This window comes from Gadus morhua, chromosome 6 (genome assembly GCF_902167405.1).
Source record: "Gadus morhua chromosome 6, gadMor3.0, whole genome shotgun sequence".
Lineage (NCBI taxonomy): Eukaryota > Metazoa > Chordata > Actinopteri > Gadiformes > Gadidae > Gadus > Gadus morhua.
Window position 1 is genome coordinate 11,468,791 of NC_044053.1, and position 20,332 is coordinate 11,489,122.

At 44.7% G+C, this 20,332-nt stretch overlaps 1 protein-coding gene across 1 annotated transcript; it reads left to right on the plus strand.

Moving 5' to 3' along the window:
• Positions 1-414: 414 nt before the first annotated feature.
• LOC115545807 (versican core protein-like) lies at positions 415-20,080 on the plus strand. Its single transcript, XM_030359245.1, has 8 exons — positions 415-478; positions 2,215-2,598; positions 3,901-4,075; positions 4,241-4,368; positions 6,231-6,524; positions 10,389-11,810; positions 15,226-15,303; positions 19,908-20,080. The coding sequence occupies exons 1-8, from the start codon at positions 415-417 to the stop codon at positions 20,078-20,080; spliced, it is 2,718 nt and encodes a 905-aa protein (XP_030215105.1).
• Positions 20,081-20,332: the final 252 nt, after the last annotated feature.

Genomic DNA, 20,332 nt, shown 5'->3' on the forward strand with positions numbered 1-20,332 from the left:
AGTTTCACAATCTGGTGGTGAAGCGAGGGCCCTCGATTGCAACAGAAGTGACCTGATGTATTTACATAGCGGGGTGCACATAAGGGTAAGGGTGCCTTGAGTCCCCCTCCCTGCCTCCTTAGTGTTTGTTGCCTGACTCCACAAGAGGCAGAAACTGAGAGCTTCACCACCCAGGCTATTCAAGAGGTTACACTTACAGACCATCAAAGTGCACTCAGAACCACGAGCGAGATGCCAAGTGAAACGTATAGAGAAAGACCAAAGTGGAGTATTATGTTGAACCTGTGTCTGGGCCCATCTGCCCTGCGTTACTTGGACTCCCTCTTCATTAGACTCCGTCATTCTCATGAGTTAATTTCATTGATTGTCTACTAATGCTATCCTTGTGTTTTCTGCCCCTTTCCCCTCTCATAGATGCTATTAAATATAAAACATATCCTGTGGTTGTATTGCCTCTGCCTAGCTGCACGGGGAACAGGTGAGTGTCAAATGGTGCTTCTCTCTCTTCCTTTACATCTCTTCACTGTCTCGCCACCCCTCGCTGTGTCACCATTAAACCAGTTATTGTGCTTTACAGTCAGGCCCTCCTGCAGCCGATATACAATATCTTATCTACAGCACACAAGCGTAGGTTAACATTATCAGCATGACTTACAGCAGACAGGCAGCAGCCCATTGAAAGTATGGGTCCTTCAGAGTCCATTACCGCTGGTCCGTGAGCACTGGCAGGTGAAGGTCACACAATTATGCAGAGTGGTAGTCCCACACACACACGCACACACACACACATACCCACATACACATGCACGTGCTCGGCCACACATACACACACACTGGATGGATACCTTTCAATTAGGCCCTGGCCTCTGTCTGGAGCTAACAGCTGGTTTCACCGCTCATCCTAATAAGACCCTCAGTTAAAGCGGACACATGCCCTGGGGGCAGTCCCACCACTGTTTCCAGAGCATTCCCTGCATTGTTCCTCATCACCCCCACCCCCTGTCACTAGACCCACCAAGTCCCCAGCCCCCAACCACCACCTCCACCGCCATTGACAAATACTCATAATCCCCCTCCCCCTCCCTTTTTAACTCCCCCAAGCTCCCCCATGCAATAACATATTCTACCATCATTCTTTTTACTTTTTTACATTAAAAAGTTTAAACACATCCCGTATGATCTCAACATACGTTGAGACAGTGCGCTATTTGTTCCCACATCTATTGAATGACGGTTGACTCTCCAGCAGCTATTTTTGACTTCCGATTTATTATAATGGTCTGGGTGTAGTTGACTCACCCCACAATATAAATGGGTTGGGCATTTTTTTAGCGAAGAACAGCATCAGAGCACGACATGACTGACCCACATCACAAAGTTTCAAACTAGGGATGTCCGATATTATCGGCCCACCGATATTATCGGCCCGATATTAGCATAAAAATGTAATATCGGTCAATATCGGTATCGGATTTTTTTTGCCTTAAAACCGATTTTTTTTTTTTTTTTTTTTTTTATAGCTCAAATAAATGTTTTCAAAATTGTGCAGTACAGTGCACATTGTAATTGACTCTTATCTGTGCATTTATTCAATTAAGGTTATTGAGTTTTAGTTAAAGAAACATACTGCCATGTTGCACATAGTTGTTCAAGTACAATGTTTTATCATTTGTGAAGTCAAGTTTGCCCTATTTGTTGTGGGCATTGTCAAGATTATCTCAGGGAGAGTGTAATCCAAACTGTTGTCTGAGACCATTAAAAAAATAAAAATAAACATGGCACTTTTCCCTTAAATTAAGTTGAAGTATTTTTCTTATTTTGCACAGACAATGTTAACATTTGGAAAGCCTTGTTGCATTCAAGAATGCATCCAATGGGGCATCACAATAACATTAAGCATGTTGTGTTAATTCCACAACAGGAGATATGTAATGTTACCTAAATTAGGTTTGAGGAAAAATAAATAACCCAAATATCGACATCGGTATCGGCTGATATGGGAATCGAAAATTTAGAGTTGGACAATATCGCATATCGGATATCGGCAAAAAAGCGAATATCGGACATCCCTATTTCAAACACAACTAGATGACGAATAAATGGCATCACAAAATGAAATTTTCGTGAACAGAATGAATCTCACGTCACCGATGGTGAACATCACACACAAACCGATACAGGTAATGAATATTGACCCTTCCCTTCCTTTTCCAGCTTCCAACACGCTGACCATGTTGAAGCCTGTGAGCGGCTCCCTCTCGGGGAAGGTCACCCTGCCTTGCTTCTTCTCCAACCTCCCCACCTCCCCGCCCCACATCAGCGCCAACGGCAGCACCGTCCTCAGCAGGGACTACCTGCGCATCAAGTGGACCAAGATGGTGGGCGAGGTGGAGTCCACGGTGCTGGTGGCCCAGAGCGGACTCATCAAGATCGGCTCCAGCTACCGCAACCGCGTGTCCGTGCCCAGCCACCCGGAGGACGTGGGCGACGCATCGCTCACCATGGTCAAGCTGCGCGCCAGTGACGCGGGCACATACCGTTGTGAGGTCATGTACGGCATCGAGGACACCCAGGACACCGTCAGCCTCGATGTCAACGGTGAGCATGCCTCCCGGTTCCGCATTGGGCGGAGTCAGTATTGATTGTCATCAGATGTGTTGACATTTAAAATCGAAAGAGGACTGAGATGAACAATGGTAGAAAGACCAACTAGAACCGGTCGGGCTAGCCAAACTTTGATTCTAGTATAAAGGATTCTATTACTGCTAGTCATCATTCATTCATAATTTTTAGTCATCATCATTTTATCATTGTCCATTGCAGGGAATCACTGAGAATCTATACAAAACTTTGTTGCAAACTTACTGTCAAAAGTAATGTAATCCCAAAAGGCAATAGAAATGTTGCACGGAAAAACGGTCTCTGAAGTTTGTAGTAAAACCCTTCCGTGTCCATGTTTATCAGGAACAGATACAATCACCAGAATGTTTCGCTTTCCCTGGTCAACCTCTTCATCTCTTTGTGTAGAGACATGATTAAGGAATAAAGTGGGTGGTATTGGTTCTTGTTCGGCGCCGGCACTAACTCACGCTATGATGTCATGCATCTCCATTATTATCTGGTCTACCACCATGCCAATGGGCTTAATGCGGTAGTTAGAGGAGATTACCAGGGATCTCCACCAAAGTAGTGGTCCGTGTTCTCACGCTTTTGTATCTCAGAGAGCGATGACACACATAGACACACTTATACATTTATCCTAAATTGTCATTCCACTCTGAAACACGGTTAAACCTCAAATTCCTATTAAAACGACATAACGGTACCGCTACGGCAATCTACTATTTCTGTCAGCTGTCTCCTTGCTGAGATGGGGTGTTGACCTGGGTGTATCAAGCATCATTACAACACACTGGAGAGTAAGTGTTCTCCTTCTAGATGGATTCACGGAGATATGATTAATTTCTTAGGGTATGGGTGGGGGATACTGTGATAGTTTCAGTTTTTTGTGGTATACAATCCACAGAGTCCCCTCTCCCAACTATCTGCAATGTTAATTAGGACAATGAATCAAGTCTTGTGCGCATGTTTGAAGACCGCAAATGCGCAGATTTAATTTCCGTGGCATCATCTGAATCATTCTAAATCATCCGTAGTCATCCAGCCCAATTGTGGGGAACTGTAGCCCTTTTTTATTTATCCTCTCAGTATATTGCTAAAACTCTACATTCGAAAGAAAAAATGTTTCCCTTTTAATTGGACTCATGGCTTTGTGACGTGCAAGAGGTTTCAACTGATTTATCGTAGCGGTAGAGAATTGCATCAGCAGTCACCAATCATGATGTGTTTTCCAGGCTCCTCAATCCACCTCTTCCTCTTCCCCATTTTTCTTGTGCCTAGGTGTCGTCTTCCACTACCGAGCGGGCGTCAGCAGGTACACCCTAGACTACGCCCAGGCCGTGCAGACTTGTCAGAAGGTCGGAGCCACCATCGCCACGCCTGACCAACTGAAAGCGGCTTACGAGGACGGTTTTGACCACTGCGACGCGGGCTGGATCGCAGGCCAGACAGTGAGGTCAGTTGGAAGCAGCTTCTGAAGTTGAGTCATGTTTAGTTTCACACAGCAACACCTCGACCAGCTGTTGAGCTGGTAGGCCCCTTGAGCGGAGAGCGCTGTGGGAAGAGGCAGGAGGTGCTCATGTACCACCCTGATGGGGCCTTCCTTGTTCCTTCCTTTCAGGTACCCGATCACCAAGCCTCGGCATGGTTGCTTTGGTAACCTGATGGGTAAACCCGGCGTCAGGACCTACGGAGTGAGGAAAGCCACGGAGACCTATGACGTCTACTGCTTTGTAGACAAACTCCATGGTAAGACGAAGCCGCAGCATAAGGGCGTTAGAAGCGCGAGGGAACATTCGCTGCAGATAAATGCTGATGCATTACAGATATTCAGTGAGTGTGTATTGAAGTGCTCTTTGGCTAGAAGCAGTGTGCCAGAGCCAATTATTTTCAACATTCAGATCTAGTGAAAGAGGGAGACAAACTGGATTCAGTTCACACCATGATGTTTTTTTTTCAAGTCACCAACAAATATGTGAAAATGGTTCCTTCAAATTCTTCTGGCATTACTTGCAAGAAGTCCTCAACGTCCTGCCAACAATATTAATCTGCTCTGACAGTGACTGCTGACAAATTTTGAACCACATTTTGGTGAAATTGATTTTTATTAAAGTGAACTTATGTCTTGACACTGCTAAACCAAGGGTCCCCTTTATGTCTATGTTTTGTTTCTCAAAAAGTACTAATCCTAATCATTACAATCCTCTTTATACTTTACACACACACACACACACACACACACACACACACGCATACACAAACACACGCACATATAAACAGGCACACATACACAAAGAAACAAACGGACACACTTACACTTGCGTCTGACCAAATTAAATAATAATCTACATTCTTAGCATTGAAACACATGTATAGGGACCTCATTTTACAGCTGCACGTCCCGTTGATTTTACGGAGTTAATTGGATGATGTTGCATCATTTAATATGCTGCAACATCTGGCATAAAAGTAGACGATTCCACACAGTGGAAACATAAAGCACAGAGTCCCTTTTAATGCAAAAAAAAGAAAGGCGATTCATCTCATAAAATAAATACAACAAACTGGAATGAAGCGGAGAAGGTACAAAGGTATAAAGAAGCTTAGGAATCTACTGTGGAAACTTCCTGACCCGAAGCTCTGATAGACACAGTGACGGGACAGGGACATAGTCTGCATTGCTATCCCACCTCAATAATAGAGAGATGAATGAAGTGCTATTGTGTTGAATAGGTTGGTGGGTGATGTTTTGGACCTAGGCCCTTCACAGCTGCATCTTTTTTTTTGTGAGCTGTTAATGGCCCTTTTACTGAAAGGTCAAATCCGATAATGATTTTTTTATTGTTCTTTTTGTTTTCAAGAGGATCGTGCTTTATTGGTTAACTGTTCTGATTGGGAGGTTCTGGTCAGGTCATTTCCAATAAAAGTCATGGTTAATCTAGTTGGCAAGTGTATCCTTTAAAACATGGCAGGGGAAAGCTTTATTTGGTTACTTTACTTATTCAGTTCAATTGAATGTCACAACCTTAACAAAACACACGTCTGGAACATTTTCGAGCACGCACATAACATTGAACGGCTGGGAAAAATTATTTAGAAATGTATTAATATAATAAAAAAGCCCAGGCCTTACAGATTACACCCCTTTATCCTGGTATAATAACACTATGTCTAACGGTCAGATTTGGTACATAATTTGGTTTCTGCAAAAACTAAATGTAGACCTACTGGTCGTTTACCAAGCATCCAGCTTAAGTGAAAACTGACTCAGCCCCTCCATCTATAGTTTGAATTCTACCATTCCCCTGCACACACACATGCCTCCACTAATGTATGTCTGTGTGTTTATTCAGTGCTTATCTATTGTGTCATTTAAAATCAATTTATTCAGATCCAAGCTAAACGGTCAGCCATTCTAAGTCATGTTCTTATACATAGTGAATTCCGATTGAGCGAAGTTCATTAAGCAGTCTCTCCAAAAAAACAACTCAGTAGTTTATTGATCTTTTAGATACATGTCATTCAGGAGCCGCTGATGATCAGGCGTCTTGCTACAGCTTGACGGAGGACAGCGGGGATCTAATCTAACATGGGTTTCACGTACGTTCCAGGTGAAGTGTACTACACTCCAGGGACTCGCAAGATGACCCTGAAGGAGGCAGAGGAAGAGTGCAAGAAGAGAAACGCTGTGCTGGCGTCCCCAGGCCAACTCCACGCCGCCTGGAGGCAGGGCCTGGACCAATGCGACTACGGCTGGCTCTCCGACGGCAGCGCCCGGCACCCCGTGGCCATACCCAGAATGCAATGCGGCAGAGGCCTGCTGGGTGTCAGAACCATGTATCGCTACAAGAACCAAACTGGCTTCCCGGACCCTTCTAAGAAGCTGGGAGCTTACTGTTTTGGAGGTACAGTGGTTAAGGTTTCTGTGATATTCTTATGCGACACATTTAAGGTTTCTTGGAACAGGCCCGGAATAGGGAGCAGTAGTTTTGCCTGGAACCAGGCTTTGGCCAGGCTGAACTATGATCTAATGTGGGAAAGAGTTGGCTACCCCGCCCTTGGATCCTCCGCTTCCATGCATCTCCATATACAATCACTCAAACATACTTACACACACACACACACACACACACACACACACACACACACACACACACACACACACACACACACACACACACACACACACACACACACACACACACACACACACACACACACACACAAACACACTGAATCAACTGTTGTTTGTCTTTGAGATGTGAGTATTTTATGTGGTGGACTGGTCTAGAAGTCTACAGCGTCTTTCTGGTCTACTGACCTCACTTGGTTTACCCGCCTGTTGCCCTAGCGACATAATTTGGCCAAGGGGTGGGTGATATCATAATGCTAAGCCCTATGGTGTCTCTGCGCCAAATGAACCAGCTCATTTGAGAAGAAGCAACTACCAAGCTAAATAGTCCCAAGCCGTTCATATTATTTTATTGTATTTAATTCTTTGAGGCTAGCTCAATCGATTCCGTAACTTTGCAACAACTCTCATTAAACTGCAAACTCAACTTCTGAAACTTGCTGTTTCAAAAACGAACTGAAGGATTTACAAATTTACAACACTACCATTTTGAGATGTTACATTTGATTGCAATGTTATTTGTGTATGCATGCAGGCATAGTGGATGGCATTTTTTTGTAGAGAGGTACAACATATTCATCTAAATTAGACATTTGCTTGAGAGAAAAAAAACGAAATGAACCATTTAAAAAAGGCCTCAGGTTACATTTTACGGTTGATCCTATGTTTATTAAAGCAGACTAATCTCTCCAAATGTCAGTGTCCCTTTGCTAATCACAGCCCTCCAGGGCAATGACAGCTGAAATAAGCCACTGACCGGAATAGCAACAGTTAGAAATACCCAACCTGTCAGCCTTTTTAGCCTCACTATCTCCCTACCTCCACGCCTTTATCCTCTCATTTCCGCTGTCACACTTTGTCCTTCCTCTGTCACTCTCACTCGTACTTATCAGAGCAGACGGTTGGATAATGGACAAAGCTACTACTGAACGTCTAAATTCAGTCATCCTCGGTGACCTCTGACCCGCCCTTTCCATCTTAACAAATGAGGGGTTGGACAGATAAGCCCGGTCCCCCCCGTCAGGCCAGTCGCAGCTAACTCTGTTGGTGATAAGTCTTCACGGGGTTCAGAGGGCATAAAAACAGTCCTCCCTCACTTCCCTCCACTGTTGTGCGTTCCCCCTGCCAGCCCTCATGCTAATGTTGTATTTACTCCTGCCTAAGTGCTCCTCAAGTACCTCTCCTTGTCTTTTACTGCGACACAATTCTTCATTTCCTGGGCTCACTATGGAGGGGAAAAAAGGCATGCGGTGTAAACACAAGTCACATAAGACCGTGCACAGCGAAGAGCGGAGAGGGGCGTGGTCCAGAGGGCAGATGAGGATAATTACTTTCTGATTGGTCCTCGGTACTTGCCAGAAAGAAAACAAAGGCCCCAGTAACTGCAACTGCACAAAAAAAATACAAAATAAGAAAAAATGTCAGTGAGATAATGCTACTTTGAACAGTACAAGGTTTTATTTTTCTTGGGAAGGAAAAAGTGGTGCACACCTTACATCAGAGATAGTCACACAGAGAAGGAGGGCCGGTGTGTAATGGTCCACAGCTGGCGTCTGCTCTACACAATCTGACGCCACAGGGGAGTGTCCTCGCGTAACCCCTCTATACTACTGTCTATTATGGCCAGAAGTAAGAGTGAGAGAGAGAGGCAGAGGGAAGCTCTAGAAAAAGAAAGGAGAGGAAAGGATGTAGAATCGAGGGACCTTTATAGGAAGAAGTACAAAAGCTTAAGAGGGATCTAGGTTATGCCATGAAATGGGTATCTGTGCCATTGGATACGGTCCTATGAACTCTCCTTTTCATTTGGATGAGAGTGTATTGGGTTCAAGGCAGCTGACAGTCCCAGCTGAGAAGTTGAAATCAACAGCTATCCAGATGCTGCTGGGCTGCAGCAAACACACTAGTGAACTCAACTTTATTGAAAACCAACACAGTAGATTCCTGACAGTTAAGTTAAGTTAAGTTAAGTTAAGCTAAGTTAAGTTAAGTTAAGTTAAGTTAAGTCCTTTATTCATCCCTTTTTAGGGGGAAAGTCTTTCTCTGCTTTTGACCCATCCGGGTAGGTACAGGTTTAATTTATGCTTTCAGTCTAAAAGTAAGAAAAAAAAAAAGGCCTTCCGTCAACCAGCCTGTTATAATCTAGGCCCATGGGCATTATTAAAAGATACAATGCTGAACATAAAGAACAATAATAGCTCGCCAGAGTGACTTTAAGAGCAAGGATAGTTATTCTTCCAAACTTTGTTTTAAATAAATTATTGAAAAAGCAAAGAAACGATTTCTGGGAACCAGAGAGCAGTAGAGCTCTGGGGATTAATCGGTTAGAGTTGTTTCTCCTTTTTTCTCTCTTGTCGAATTTGTGTAACGCTGTATGGCTTTATGTCAATTCTTGTGGTTTATAAACACCACTAGGGAATGGCAAATTGTATAACGTACCATAGATATTAATGTTTGTTTGTGTTCATGCCAATTACTGTCTTTGGCGAGTATTCAACTCATTGATATGATTCAAACAGAGTCCCAGGAGTCAACTGAATTTGTCTGTTCAATAAATAATTTGTGCAATACAGTGTAGCATGGGCGGAACTTTCCCAGGCTTGTACAAATTGACAATGATCATCTCGTTTATCGGGTGCAGTGACCGTTCCTTTGTCCTATTCTTTGGTCACTGCAGGGTGATGTACTGGGTGTATGTTGGGGTGTTTTTTGCCGGTCGCTGTGGTGTTGTAGGCGGTTGCTTGAGGTTTCTGGGCAGTTGCTAGGATGTCTTGGGCAGTTGCTAGGTTGTTCTTGGGCGGTTTCTAGGGTGTCTTGGGCGGTTGCTAGGGTGTTCTGTGTGTCTTCTTGGTGTTATATGCAGTAAGTTTGTTGTTCTGGGTGGTTGCTAGGTACTTTTGTGTGGTTGGTCAGGTGTTGTAGGCGGTTGAATTAGTGTTCTAGGTCATTGCTAGGGTGTGTGCTAGGGTGTTCTGGGTGGTTTCTAGCCTGTTTGGGGTGCTTGCTAGACAGTTTTGGCCTGTTCCTAGGGTGTTTTTTTTTTTTTTTTTCTTTTCTTTTTTAGGTGGTTGCTTGGGTGTTTGTGGAGTCTTTTAAGGTATTCTGGGTGGTTGTTAGGGTGTTGTTAGGGTGTTTCTAGGGTAAGATATGTATGTATACGTATTTATTGGTATGTTTTGGTATGTTTGTGTCCGTATGTATGTATACATTTTTTCACGTGCATTTATGTATGTGTAGATATGATTTTGTATGTACGTATGGGTATGTATGTTTACGTGTTACTGTTTCTATATAATGTGTTTTATGGTATAATAACCAGCCTGTATCTGACCTCAGCTTGTTCTTGTCTGTCGTTTACACCTGTGTCCCTTTAAAGGTTGATTACAATGTGTGTGTATGGGAACCTTTTATAGTGCAGTATAATCTTGAAAGGTATGTAAACTACTGCTTCGATAGTCCATGTGAGCAATAAGCCCATCATGCTGAAGAATTGAATGTTTAATATGTGTACATAAGCGTCAATTTGCAGAGAGTTTCTGAATCCATTTTTCTAGGTTTCAATGTTACCCAATGTAAGGACTTATTTACCTTTTCATCTAGTAAAATGCTGTCCCTCTGTGTCTCTTTGTATTGTGATTAGGACGCAAAGAGGGGATCCACCAGACCTCCATTTTGGACATGTCTCTACTCGAACTGACAACCCCCTCACCAGTGCAAAAGTCATCGACCACCGGCGCCCCACCCAGCTCGACCACCACCCTGTCCCCAGTGGAGAGCAGCACCTCCACCCTCGCGCCTAGCTCTGAAACTGTAACAGCCGAGGAGGAGGAGAAGTCTGGGGAATCGTCCTCCATGTTCTCCACCAGCATGGCTCCACCTCATCCAACTCCTTCGGGCGCTGAGGTCATGGAAGAGCTCCTGGTCACCACCACCATGCCACTCTCAGCCGCCACCGAGGAGACGGAGGATGATGCCGCCTTCACCAAGACCGCCACCCTCGCTGACAGTGTGGAAGACTCCGAAAGCGGGAGCGACACCCGGACGACGGACGTGCAACGCGGGACCGTCTCTCCGGCGCCATGGGCCACATCAGAAAGCAGTCTGGGTACACACGCCACCGCCGTCTACACCCATGACACGGAAACAGAGCCCCTTTCCTGGCCCACCGAGGAACCAGACGACCATGAGGAGATTCATGTCGGCACCGTGCAACCGCACTTCCTCTTAGAGCAAGCTCCCACCGGCACCGAACCCATGTTTGCTGTCGGGAAGACGGAGGAGACAGTCCTGGAACCAGGGGTCCCCACGGAGATGACTGGGCTCTATGACACTCTCACGACAGACACTGCCGAAGGGACCTCAGAAGAGCTGGTCAGCTTCACTGATTCAACCACAACAATCCCAGAGACGTATTGGCCGGACCCTCAGGATTATAGTCCAGACCCCTTTGATGAATTCGAGCCTGGGATACCCCTGGAGGGACCGCCGCCATTTGAATCGTCAAAGGCTGGCCAGAAGGAGCACACAACCCTAGAGCCAACTGTACCCCCTGTGACTGACACCACTTTTATGTGCAACACAAGAGGCGGCACCGAGTGGGACACAGAGGGGGACACCACCACTCAAGTGTCGCCCACCACACCTTCATCCAGCGAGGAAGCCAGAACGCCAGCAGTTGTGTACAAGGAAGGCGACGTGACAATCACGGCTACCATGACGACGACGACACCTCAGCCTCCGGGTGTGACGTCAAGGAGGCCTCACTCCGAACACACGACCGCCCCCACTTCCAACGTCGACAGTGAACCCCCCAGCGACGATCGGGTCACGTCTGCGTCAAGCGTCCGAGTGTTCGATGAGTCCCAGGCCAAGATTCCAGATTCCGGCCCGCAGGTCCTGACAGGAGATGAGGAAACAGCAACGGCTATTGATGCAGAGTACCTGATATCTTCTACCAGAGCCTCAACCCTAGAGCACCCGACACAGGCTGCAGGGTCTTTGGTGGTAGAGGGACAAACTACCCAGCTCACGACTGAAAAGCAGGAACAGGAGTTGGATGCAGGTCAGTCTCATGTTAAACTTTTATTTATATATATATATATCCTGTTTGATAAACAAGTACTTATTTCTATATGATTTTACTTTGGTGATTTGTTACAATTCTCCTCTGTATGCTGCGTTCAAATTCTGCACTGTTGAGCAAATATGGTCAGCAGAAGAGAAAAATAAGTATTAAGAATTCCAATATACACAAAAACATAAATATTGCAAACTGCTGTTAGATTAAGTAAATGTTCGTTTTCCTATGCAAGTATCCTACTGGAAGTGCTTTAGGCATTAGTCACTGATAGAATGAAAGGGATGATAAGGTTTTTTAATATAATGCTGATGCTGGATTCCACTGGAATTGATGATAAGTGTATTCATTGATTTATATAGGGATATTCATTAATAGAAAAAACAAAAATTATGAATATTCAAATTCAAAGGAAAGATCCTGTGATTTGAGTTCAGGCAGCACACAGAGGACAGCAGCTGTGTTGTATTTAAACATTTCTTTTTTCCGTTGGGCTGAACATCAGACCTAGCTGACACCATGATTCACCCCCTGTCCCTAAAGAGCATCTCTCGTGTTTTCGAGGAAAGGAGTGGACTGAAATTGTAGGGTTTCGTGGAATGGCCTGGTCATTTGGCAATGTCTCTAGAGCATTTGGCAGGAATTGTTGCTAGTATAGACTTGCTTGTAAGGTCAGGTGATCTTGAATCACATTCTTTGCCAAGCACCTTTTCGGAGGGTAGAGCGGAACAACTGAGCATATCTATCGGAATGTGTATGTCAATGTGTAGGGATATGTCGCTTTGCTTGATGACAATCATCTAATTAACATGGAGAAATCTGGCCAATAATGTCTGTAAGAAATGGGTTTGTATGTGTGTGGGGTTGAGCATCTGAAATGACTAATTTATAAAATATGGACTGTGCATCTACGCCAATAGAAGGCCTACTGACAGCATAACCCGGCAATGGAAAAAAAGGGGTGTTGGCATTGTACCTGAGTGAGCACAGATGACTGTCTTGGGCACATTTCAGACTGGACACCACCTCATCGTTGATGTCATGGCTAGCACAGACTCTCCCCTCACTGTGAAGAGAGCCCAGGGCCACCTGGCTGTAACAAGCATGATTATAGCTTTTTATTTTACTGCCGCACAGTGTGCTGTAGAGCAGCGAAGATGTTGGAACATGTCTCCTTGACTCGGTTAGTGTGTTGGGTGCCTGGCCTGCAGTAGTATTTAGGTGCTGCATCGTTTGTAATTGAAGAATTAATGTTTAGAAAGTTGGCTTTCTAAATAGGGTGGGGTGTTTGTGATCAATGGAGAAATGTGGCAATGCAGTTTTATGTACACAGTGCTAATCTATGACACATTAACGGCCTGCTGAATGTTGATACAAAAAAGACTTGCTGACCGAATTTATTGCAGCACCATGGGCAGAGTAGTCAACAATATTATACTTGGAGAATGGAACATTTGTTAACTGGGTGAGCCACCCCATATTTCATGAGGGAATAGAGCAGACAGAGTGCACAACGTCTCCATGACCTGAAAAAAGGGATTCCTCCCTATACAGCATGGCGCTTGGATAACCACAGAATGATGTTCTGCTCTGAGAAGACTTCTTTAGCAACACAGGCTCTGTTAAGCATGAATATGAGAGCAGGATGAGGGATGCTATACTGACACAACACCATGCTAATCTGATTAATCTCTTATTTTATTGATGGTATTTGCATGGGTGCATGTACTGTATGTGTGTGTGTGTGGGTGTGGTCCCCCCCCCCTTAGTGTATACAACTCAATCAACTGGATATGCAACTGATAATCATTGTGTTGTAACATATTTGTTCCCCTAGCTACAATTATTTTGTACTTTGATGATACATTTACGCTGCATTTATATCTGACAGAGACACATCAACCCACAAAGAATCTGCATTGGTCTGGTGTGTGAATGTTGTGAATGTGCACTGAGCAAGACATTTATGTTGTACATTCTCTAACGTATAGTTCCCAGGCCTGCATGGTTTTAACCAGGTGTATGTGATTTCACGGATGGGCTACTGCAGGTGTTCCCCGTCCAACCAGTAATCTTGGTGAATCACTACTTCTGGGAAGCAGAAGGTGATACGCAGATACAGAGTGGGGAGGTACAGAGAGATCTGGTCGAATAGGGAAAAGAGGACATAAAGGGAAAGTAGAAGGAAAAGGAAGGATGGATGGTTTAGGAAGCAGGGTGGCTTGTTTGTCGTTGTACGTAAGCAGATGTCCGCTCCTGTTGTTGTTTGAACTGCGACATGTAAACATTAACAAACAAATGCAGCCTCGTAATACCAGTTCACTTGCTCACATGCCGTGATGTGGACATCCGCACGCTATTTCATTTGCCAACTGCCACACACACACACACACACACACACACACACACACACACACACACACACACACACACACACACACACACACACACACACACACACACACACACACACACACACACACACACACGTACACACGTGGATGTTTCGGAGAGTTAAGTAAACCTTTGACTCACTCCGATGAGCTGATATTATTTGTGGCGAGTAAAAACAAACAATAAAAGACGGGGAGCAGGTGAATTTGTAGTTTCCAGAAGTTAGTAATTGCGTGGGCAATGATGCTGCTCTCCGAGGGGCAGCTGAGGTTGGACCTCACAGAGTGGTGTTTTACATCCCCTCAAGCTGCTTTGAGGGGACGTAGGGGGGGAGGGGGGAGGGGGGAGAGGACGTCTGCCTTTGCTCAGGGCCGTAGCTGGGTCACAGACTCTCCATGGGGGACCTGTCCTTTCAGAGCACAGCAGGCTCTAACCTCACATAAGCCAGCATTATCAATCCTCAAGTCTGTGATGGAACCAACCGACATGTGTAGCAGTGTTATTTTTTGCTTTGAGGCAAAACATGAGATGGCTGTATTATACTTTAGATATAAAGCATTGAACGAGCAGCTTAAGTCTTTTATGGTTATTTCTAGTCTCTACTCATCTTTTGCAGCATTAAATGTCACATTGATAACTCTTAAAAAGACGTGCCTTGAAAAGCTTCTTGATAGATTGGCCTCTTGATAACACTTTCGTTTTCGGGTTCTCTGAATTATGGTTTGCAAGGAGAGCTAGTGCTTGAAAATGTTGTCATTGTCAATCTTTACATGATTCTTTTTTTAACGATTTCAAATGTGCGACCTAATTTGGTCCTTAAAACATAGATAACTGATGTAGCTGATTCTTTCTGGCTTAATTGGTTATATTCTGAAACAATTATTATATATATATATATATATATATATATGTTATAGCCATTTACATGATAGAAACATATAGCAAATAGATGAGTCATAAAGGTCATCAAATAATTGTAACTGCTTATCCATACTCTGTGTTTTAGGTGAGGAGCACCAGGCCCCTGTCAGCCCTCTGATACCAGATGAGAGCAGCTTTTTCTCGGGGGACGCTGAGCCCATTCGTAACACTGGAGCCCCAGATGTCATATCATACACTGCTGTTAGCGTCTCCCCAACATCCAAACCAATCCCAGATTGGGCTGGTTGCGATGTCACTGGGGTTCCAAATGTGGAGCCAACACCCCCTCGACTTCCGGAAGTGGTTGACTTGTTAACAACACAGGGCCTTGTACAGATAGATAAGACCACTGTATCAGCATCAGCAATGGAGGACATGGTTCGATCCCAGGCCACACAAGGAGCTGCAGCTATCACAACCGTCACAGAGGCCACTGAGGTATTTAGTGAGGCCACACCTTCCACTTCCGTTTCGATAGCTACACGAACACCATCTGTGGCAGTTTCCGAAGAAACCGATTTGTCGGCTCCCTCAACGTTACCTCATGAAGGATCTACCGCTGTCAGTACGCCATCATCACACAGAGAGCCTGGCTTTTCAGTAGCTACACCCACCATTGTCAAAAGTGACTCAGAAGTTAGTCAGACAGAGCTGTCTGGTGTCCAGGTTTTTAGTTCCGCCACCACCGAACTAAACACAGCCGCAGATAGAGACATGGCCACAGAGGGAAACTTGAGCACATCTGCTCCTTCAGCTGTCCAGGCCATAACATCATCCTCTTCACAGACTGTAGCCTCTCCCACCTCTGACTCAACAACAAAAACAACAATGACAGAAGACCCGGCCCATGAAACCCAAACCTTGATAGGAGCTTTCACAACCACATTGAATCCTTCGATGTCAAATGGACCAGATTCTGCCGAAGAGACAATCAGTACTGAGAAGGCCACAGTTACACAGGCAAGCCCTGAAAAAGCTCAAGCTCATACCACAGGGGAATATTCAGACAATACAGAAAAACCGACCGGCCGAATGCCCCCTAGACCAGACAAAGAGTACTCAGGTGTTCAAACACCTGACATGTTTACAACTGGCCCTACATTGTCCACGAGAGGACCGATTTCTCGGGAGTCCACAGTGTATTCAGGTTTAAGTACTACAGGTACACCAGATAAGGTAACAGCACAGTCAAACAAAACCAGAGTGTCAGATAGAGTAGTTGTCATTGATGATTCACTCTCATCTGTATCTTTAGCTGAGGAAACCACAGAGGCAGTTAAGACTGCTGGTCACACAGGGGAGTCCATTGAAACCACTGCATCTCCTCTGTACAGTGTCATTGAAACACTGAGGACAACAATGGCATCATTGACAGACTATTTCATCCAATACACAACCCAGGATACCTCAACAATTTCAAAATCAATGGAAACAGAAACTGAGACAACCAAACCCTTCAGTACAGTAACAGCCGGTGGGGAAGTGCCTGTGGAGCACACCACAAAACAACAGAGTGGAGAAGAGACAACTGCAAGTGTAAACAAAGAGATGGACATATCTGAGAAACCAGACATCACCCTGGCCACGGCAAGAGAGATGGTCGGCTCTAAAGACCCAGACACTGACAAGTTAACCACAGAGACTGGGATAGCTTCTTCGTACAATACTGGGTCAACAACAGTTTCACCTGAGGAGAGAAAATCTACTTCTCCCGCCACTGTTGAGGCTGTTCAGGAAAAAGAGAGTGCTGTCACAGTAAAGACATCCCTATTCTTGCCTTCAACGGACAAGACTGTAATAAGTCATGGTGTTACAGCCACAACGGAAGGTGGTTCAGGTGGGACTCCTGATATTTTGACACAAACTTCTACGGACACACCTACATCTTCCCTAGCAAGCACAGAGGGATTGTCCACAAAGTCCCCTACTATTAATATTGGACCAGAGTCAAGCTCTGTTACAGCAACAGAGGAGAACACATCAACAATTGTGTTCAGCACAGAGAAGCCTTTGGTGACAAAAAAATCCAATGATACAGCTGACAGTTCAAGGTCAACACAATCTCCAGCGTCCTCATTTTACAGCACTGAGAGAACAACATCAATTTCTTCTGAGTCTCAACACAGCTTCACAACGAGTCAATCTAAGACATCTTCTGTTACACCAGAAGATAGTTCAGTTTTGTCCTCAACTCTTGGAGTGAGTTCAAGTGACATCACATCCGACATGTCCACACAAGAAACTGTTACTGCTGCCGTTACAATATCTACCACTTCAGCATCTTCTTCCTTCCTCTCTGAAAAAGTATCCTCAACACCTACTGAGACAAGTTCTGAGTTAACCTCTACAGAAAAAGACAGCTCAGTAGATCAAGCCAATGGTACATCAGAGACTGTACCTAAGACAGCCTCCTCTTTGGTCAGTACTGAGGAACCAACCATGTTACCATCTGTAGAACAGGAGAGCGCTGTCACAGTTCTGACAGGAGCATCTTCTATATCGCCTGTAACAGAGAAGAAAGACATAATTTATCATCCTACCAAAAAAGACGGTTCAGGTGAAGGAACTCCTGATATGTTTACACCTACCTTTCCTTACAGACCTTCTTCCTCCCTGCGCAGCACAGAAGAACTGCCCACAAAATCACATACCATTGAAACATCTATTGGACCAGAGAGAAGTTTCCTTATAACTACAGGGGAAGAGGACACCTCTATATCTGATGTTTCAACCAAAGAGACTGAAATAGTAACTACACCATCTTTGTTCCGCACAGAGAAACCATCAGTGACATTTGAATCCCATGAAACAGCTGACAGTACATGGACAACTGTATCTCCAGACTCTCCTCTGTACAACACTGAGAGACCAACATCAATCTCTTCCGAGTCTCAACAAAGCTTCACAATGAGTCAACATAAGACATTTTCCATCACACCAGAAGGTAGTTCAGTTTTATCCTCAACTCTTGGAGCAAGTTCAGGTGACATAACATCGGATGTGTCCACACAACAAACTGTTACTGTAACATCCTCCTCCGTGTCAAGTACAGATGATCCACACAAAGAGGCAGCTGAAGTTATAATATCTACTTCTTCATCTCCCTCCATTACCACTGAAAAAGCTACCATCACCTCAAGTAAGCAACCAGAACAGACAAGTACAGATATGTCTCAAGGCAGTGAGACCTCAGATAGCACATCATCCTCTTCGTTAAGTACTGAGAAACTGACCATGTTACCCTCTGAAGAACATGAGAGTGCAGTCACAGTACAGACTGAAAAGTCGTCAATCACGCCAATCACAGAGATGGATGCTGATCTAACATCTAAAGATGAAGCTGGTTCTGGTGATGAAGCTCCTGACGTGTTCTCTCAGACAGTGTCTCCAGGCAGTGAGACCTCCGCTGGCACATCATCGTCGTTGTTAAGTACTGAGAAACCGACCATGTTACCCTCAGGAATGTCGTCAGTCTCACCAATAACAGAGAAGACAGAGATCAGTGCTGATCTAACATCTAAAGATGAAGCTGGTTCTGGTGATGAAGCTCCTGACGTGTTCTCTCAGATGTCTGCTGTCACAACTGTATCTTCCCTGGCAAGCACAGAGGGACCATCCACAGTGTCATCAGAAACTGTAGTGGATATTTCAAATCAGACAGTGATGCCATCAACATATGTTGCCTCAGATGTCAGAAAGACCAGTTCCATAGCCAGCTCTCAAAGTTCAACATCACCTGAGGCATCCGCAGATTCTAGCGATGAGATCGTGGAATATGGTGTTAGCAAAGAACCTATCATGCTGGAATCTTCCCCTTCCTTCTATGGATCAAGCACAGAGGCGGACACAGCAGCAGTATCTACTCCTTCTGAAACAGAATTTCCAGCGGACCTGACTTCTACGATATCTACTGATGAATTGTTAATTATCTCAACCACCATTTCTTCTTTGATCACCACAGAGAAACCTGCAGTGACAACAGCATCAGATGAAGCAATTGATGGTATGAAATCAACCTTGTCCCCACCTTCCTCACTCTATAGTACAGAGAAACCAGCATTCACAACAGTACCTCAAGAAAGTGTCTCTAAAGATCAATCCTCTATCAAAGCAGAGGCTAGTTCCATTTTTGCATCAACAGAGGAGGGCTCTGGTGAAGTAACATCTGATGGGTCTCCTAAAGAGACTGAAACAGCATCATCAACATCAACGTTCAGCACAAAGAAACCATCAGTGACAACAGAATCCTATGAAGCAATTGACAGTTCAAGGACAACAGCATATCCAGCCTCCTCTCTGCACAGCACTGACACGCCCACAAGCCAATCAAAGACAGCCTCTGTTACACCAGAAGATAGTGTAGTTTCATCTTCAACCCTTGAAAAGGGCTCAGATGGTCAAACAATTGATATGTCCACCCAAGAGACTGTTACTATCACATCATCCTCTGTGTTGAGTACAACGGAGCCAGAAAAAGAAGCAACTGCTGTTAAAATATCTACTAGTTCTGCTTCTCCCTCCTTTTCCACTGAAACAGCTACCGCCATCTCAAGTGAGCAACCAGAACAGACAAGTACAGATATGTCTCCAGGCAGTGAGACCTCCGCTGGCACATCATCCTCTTTGTTAAGTACTGAGAAACCGACCATGTTACCCTCAGGAAAGTCGTCAGTCTCGCCAATCACAGAGAACACAGAGATCAGTGCTGATCTAACATCTAAAGATGAAGCTGGTTCTGGTGATGAAGCTCCTGACGTGTTCTCTCAGATGTCTGCTGTCACAACTGTATCTTCCCTGGCAAGCACAGCGGGACCATCAACAGTGTCATCAGATACTGTAGTGGATATTTCAAATCAGACAGTGATGCCATCAACATATGTTGCCTCAGATGTCACAAACACCAGTTCCATAACCAGCTCTCAAAGTTCAACATCACCTGAGGCATCCGCAGATTCTAGCGATGAGATCGTGGAATATGGTGTTAGCAAAGAACCTATCATGCTGGAATCTTCCCCTTCCTTCTATGGATCAAGCACAGAGGCTGACACAGCAGCAGTATCTACTCCTTCTGAAACTGAATTTCCAGCGGACCTGACTTCTACGATATCTACTGATGAATCGTTAATTATCTCAACCACCATTTCTTCATTGTTCACCAAAGCGAAACCTGCAGTGACAACAGCATCAGATAA

Coding starts and splice junctions, on each gene's coding strand:
- LOC115545807 (XM_030359245.1), top strand. CDS start 415: ATGCTATTAAATATAAAACATATCCTGTGGTTGTATTGCCTCTGCCTA. Junction 2,599..3,900: donor CGTCAGCCTCGATGTCAACG/GTGAGCATGCCT, acceptor TCTTGTGCCTAG/GTGTCGTCTTCCACTACCGA. Junction 6,525..10,388: donor GGGAGCTTACTGTTTTGGAG/GTACAGTGGTTA, acceptor TATTGTGATTAG/GACGCAAAGAGGGGATCCAC.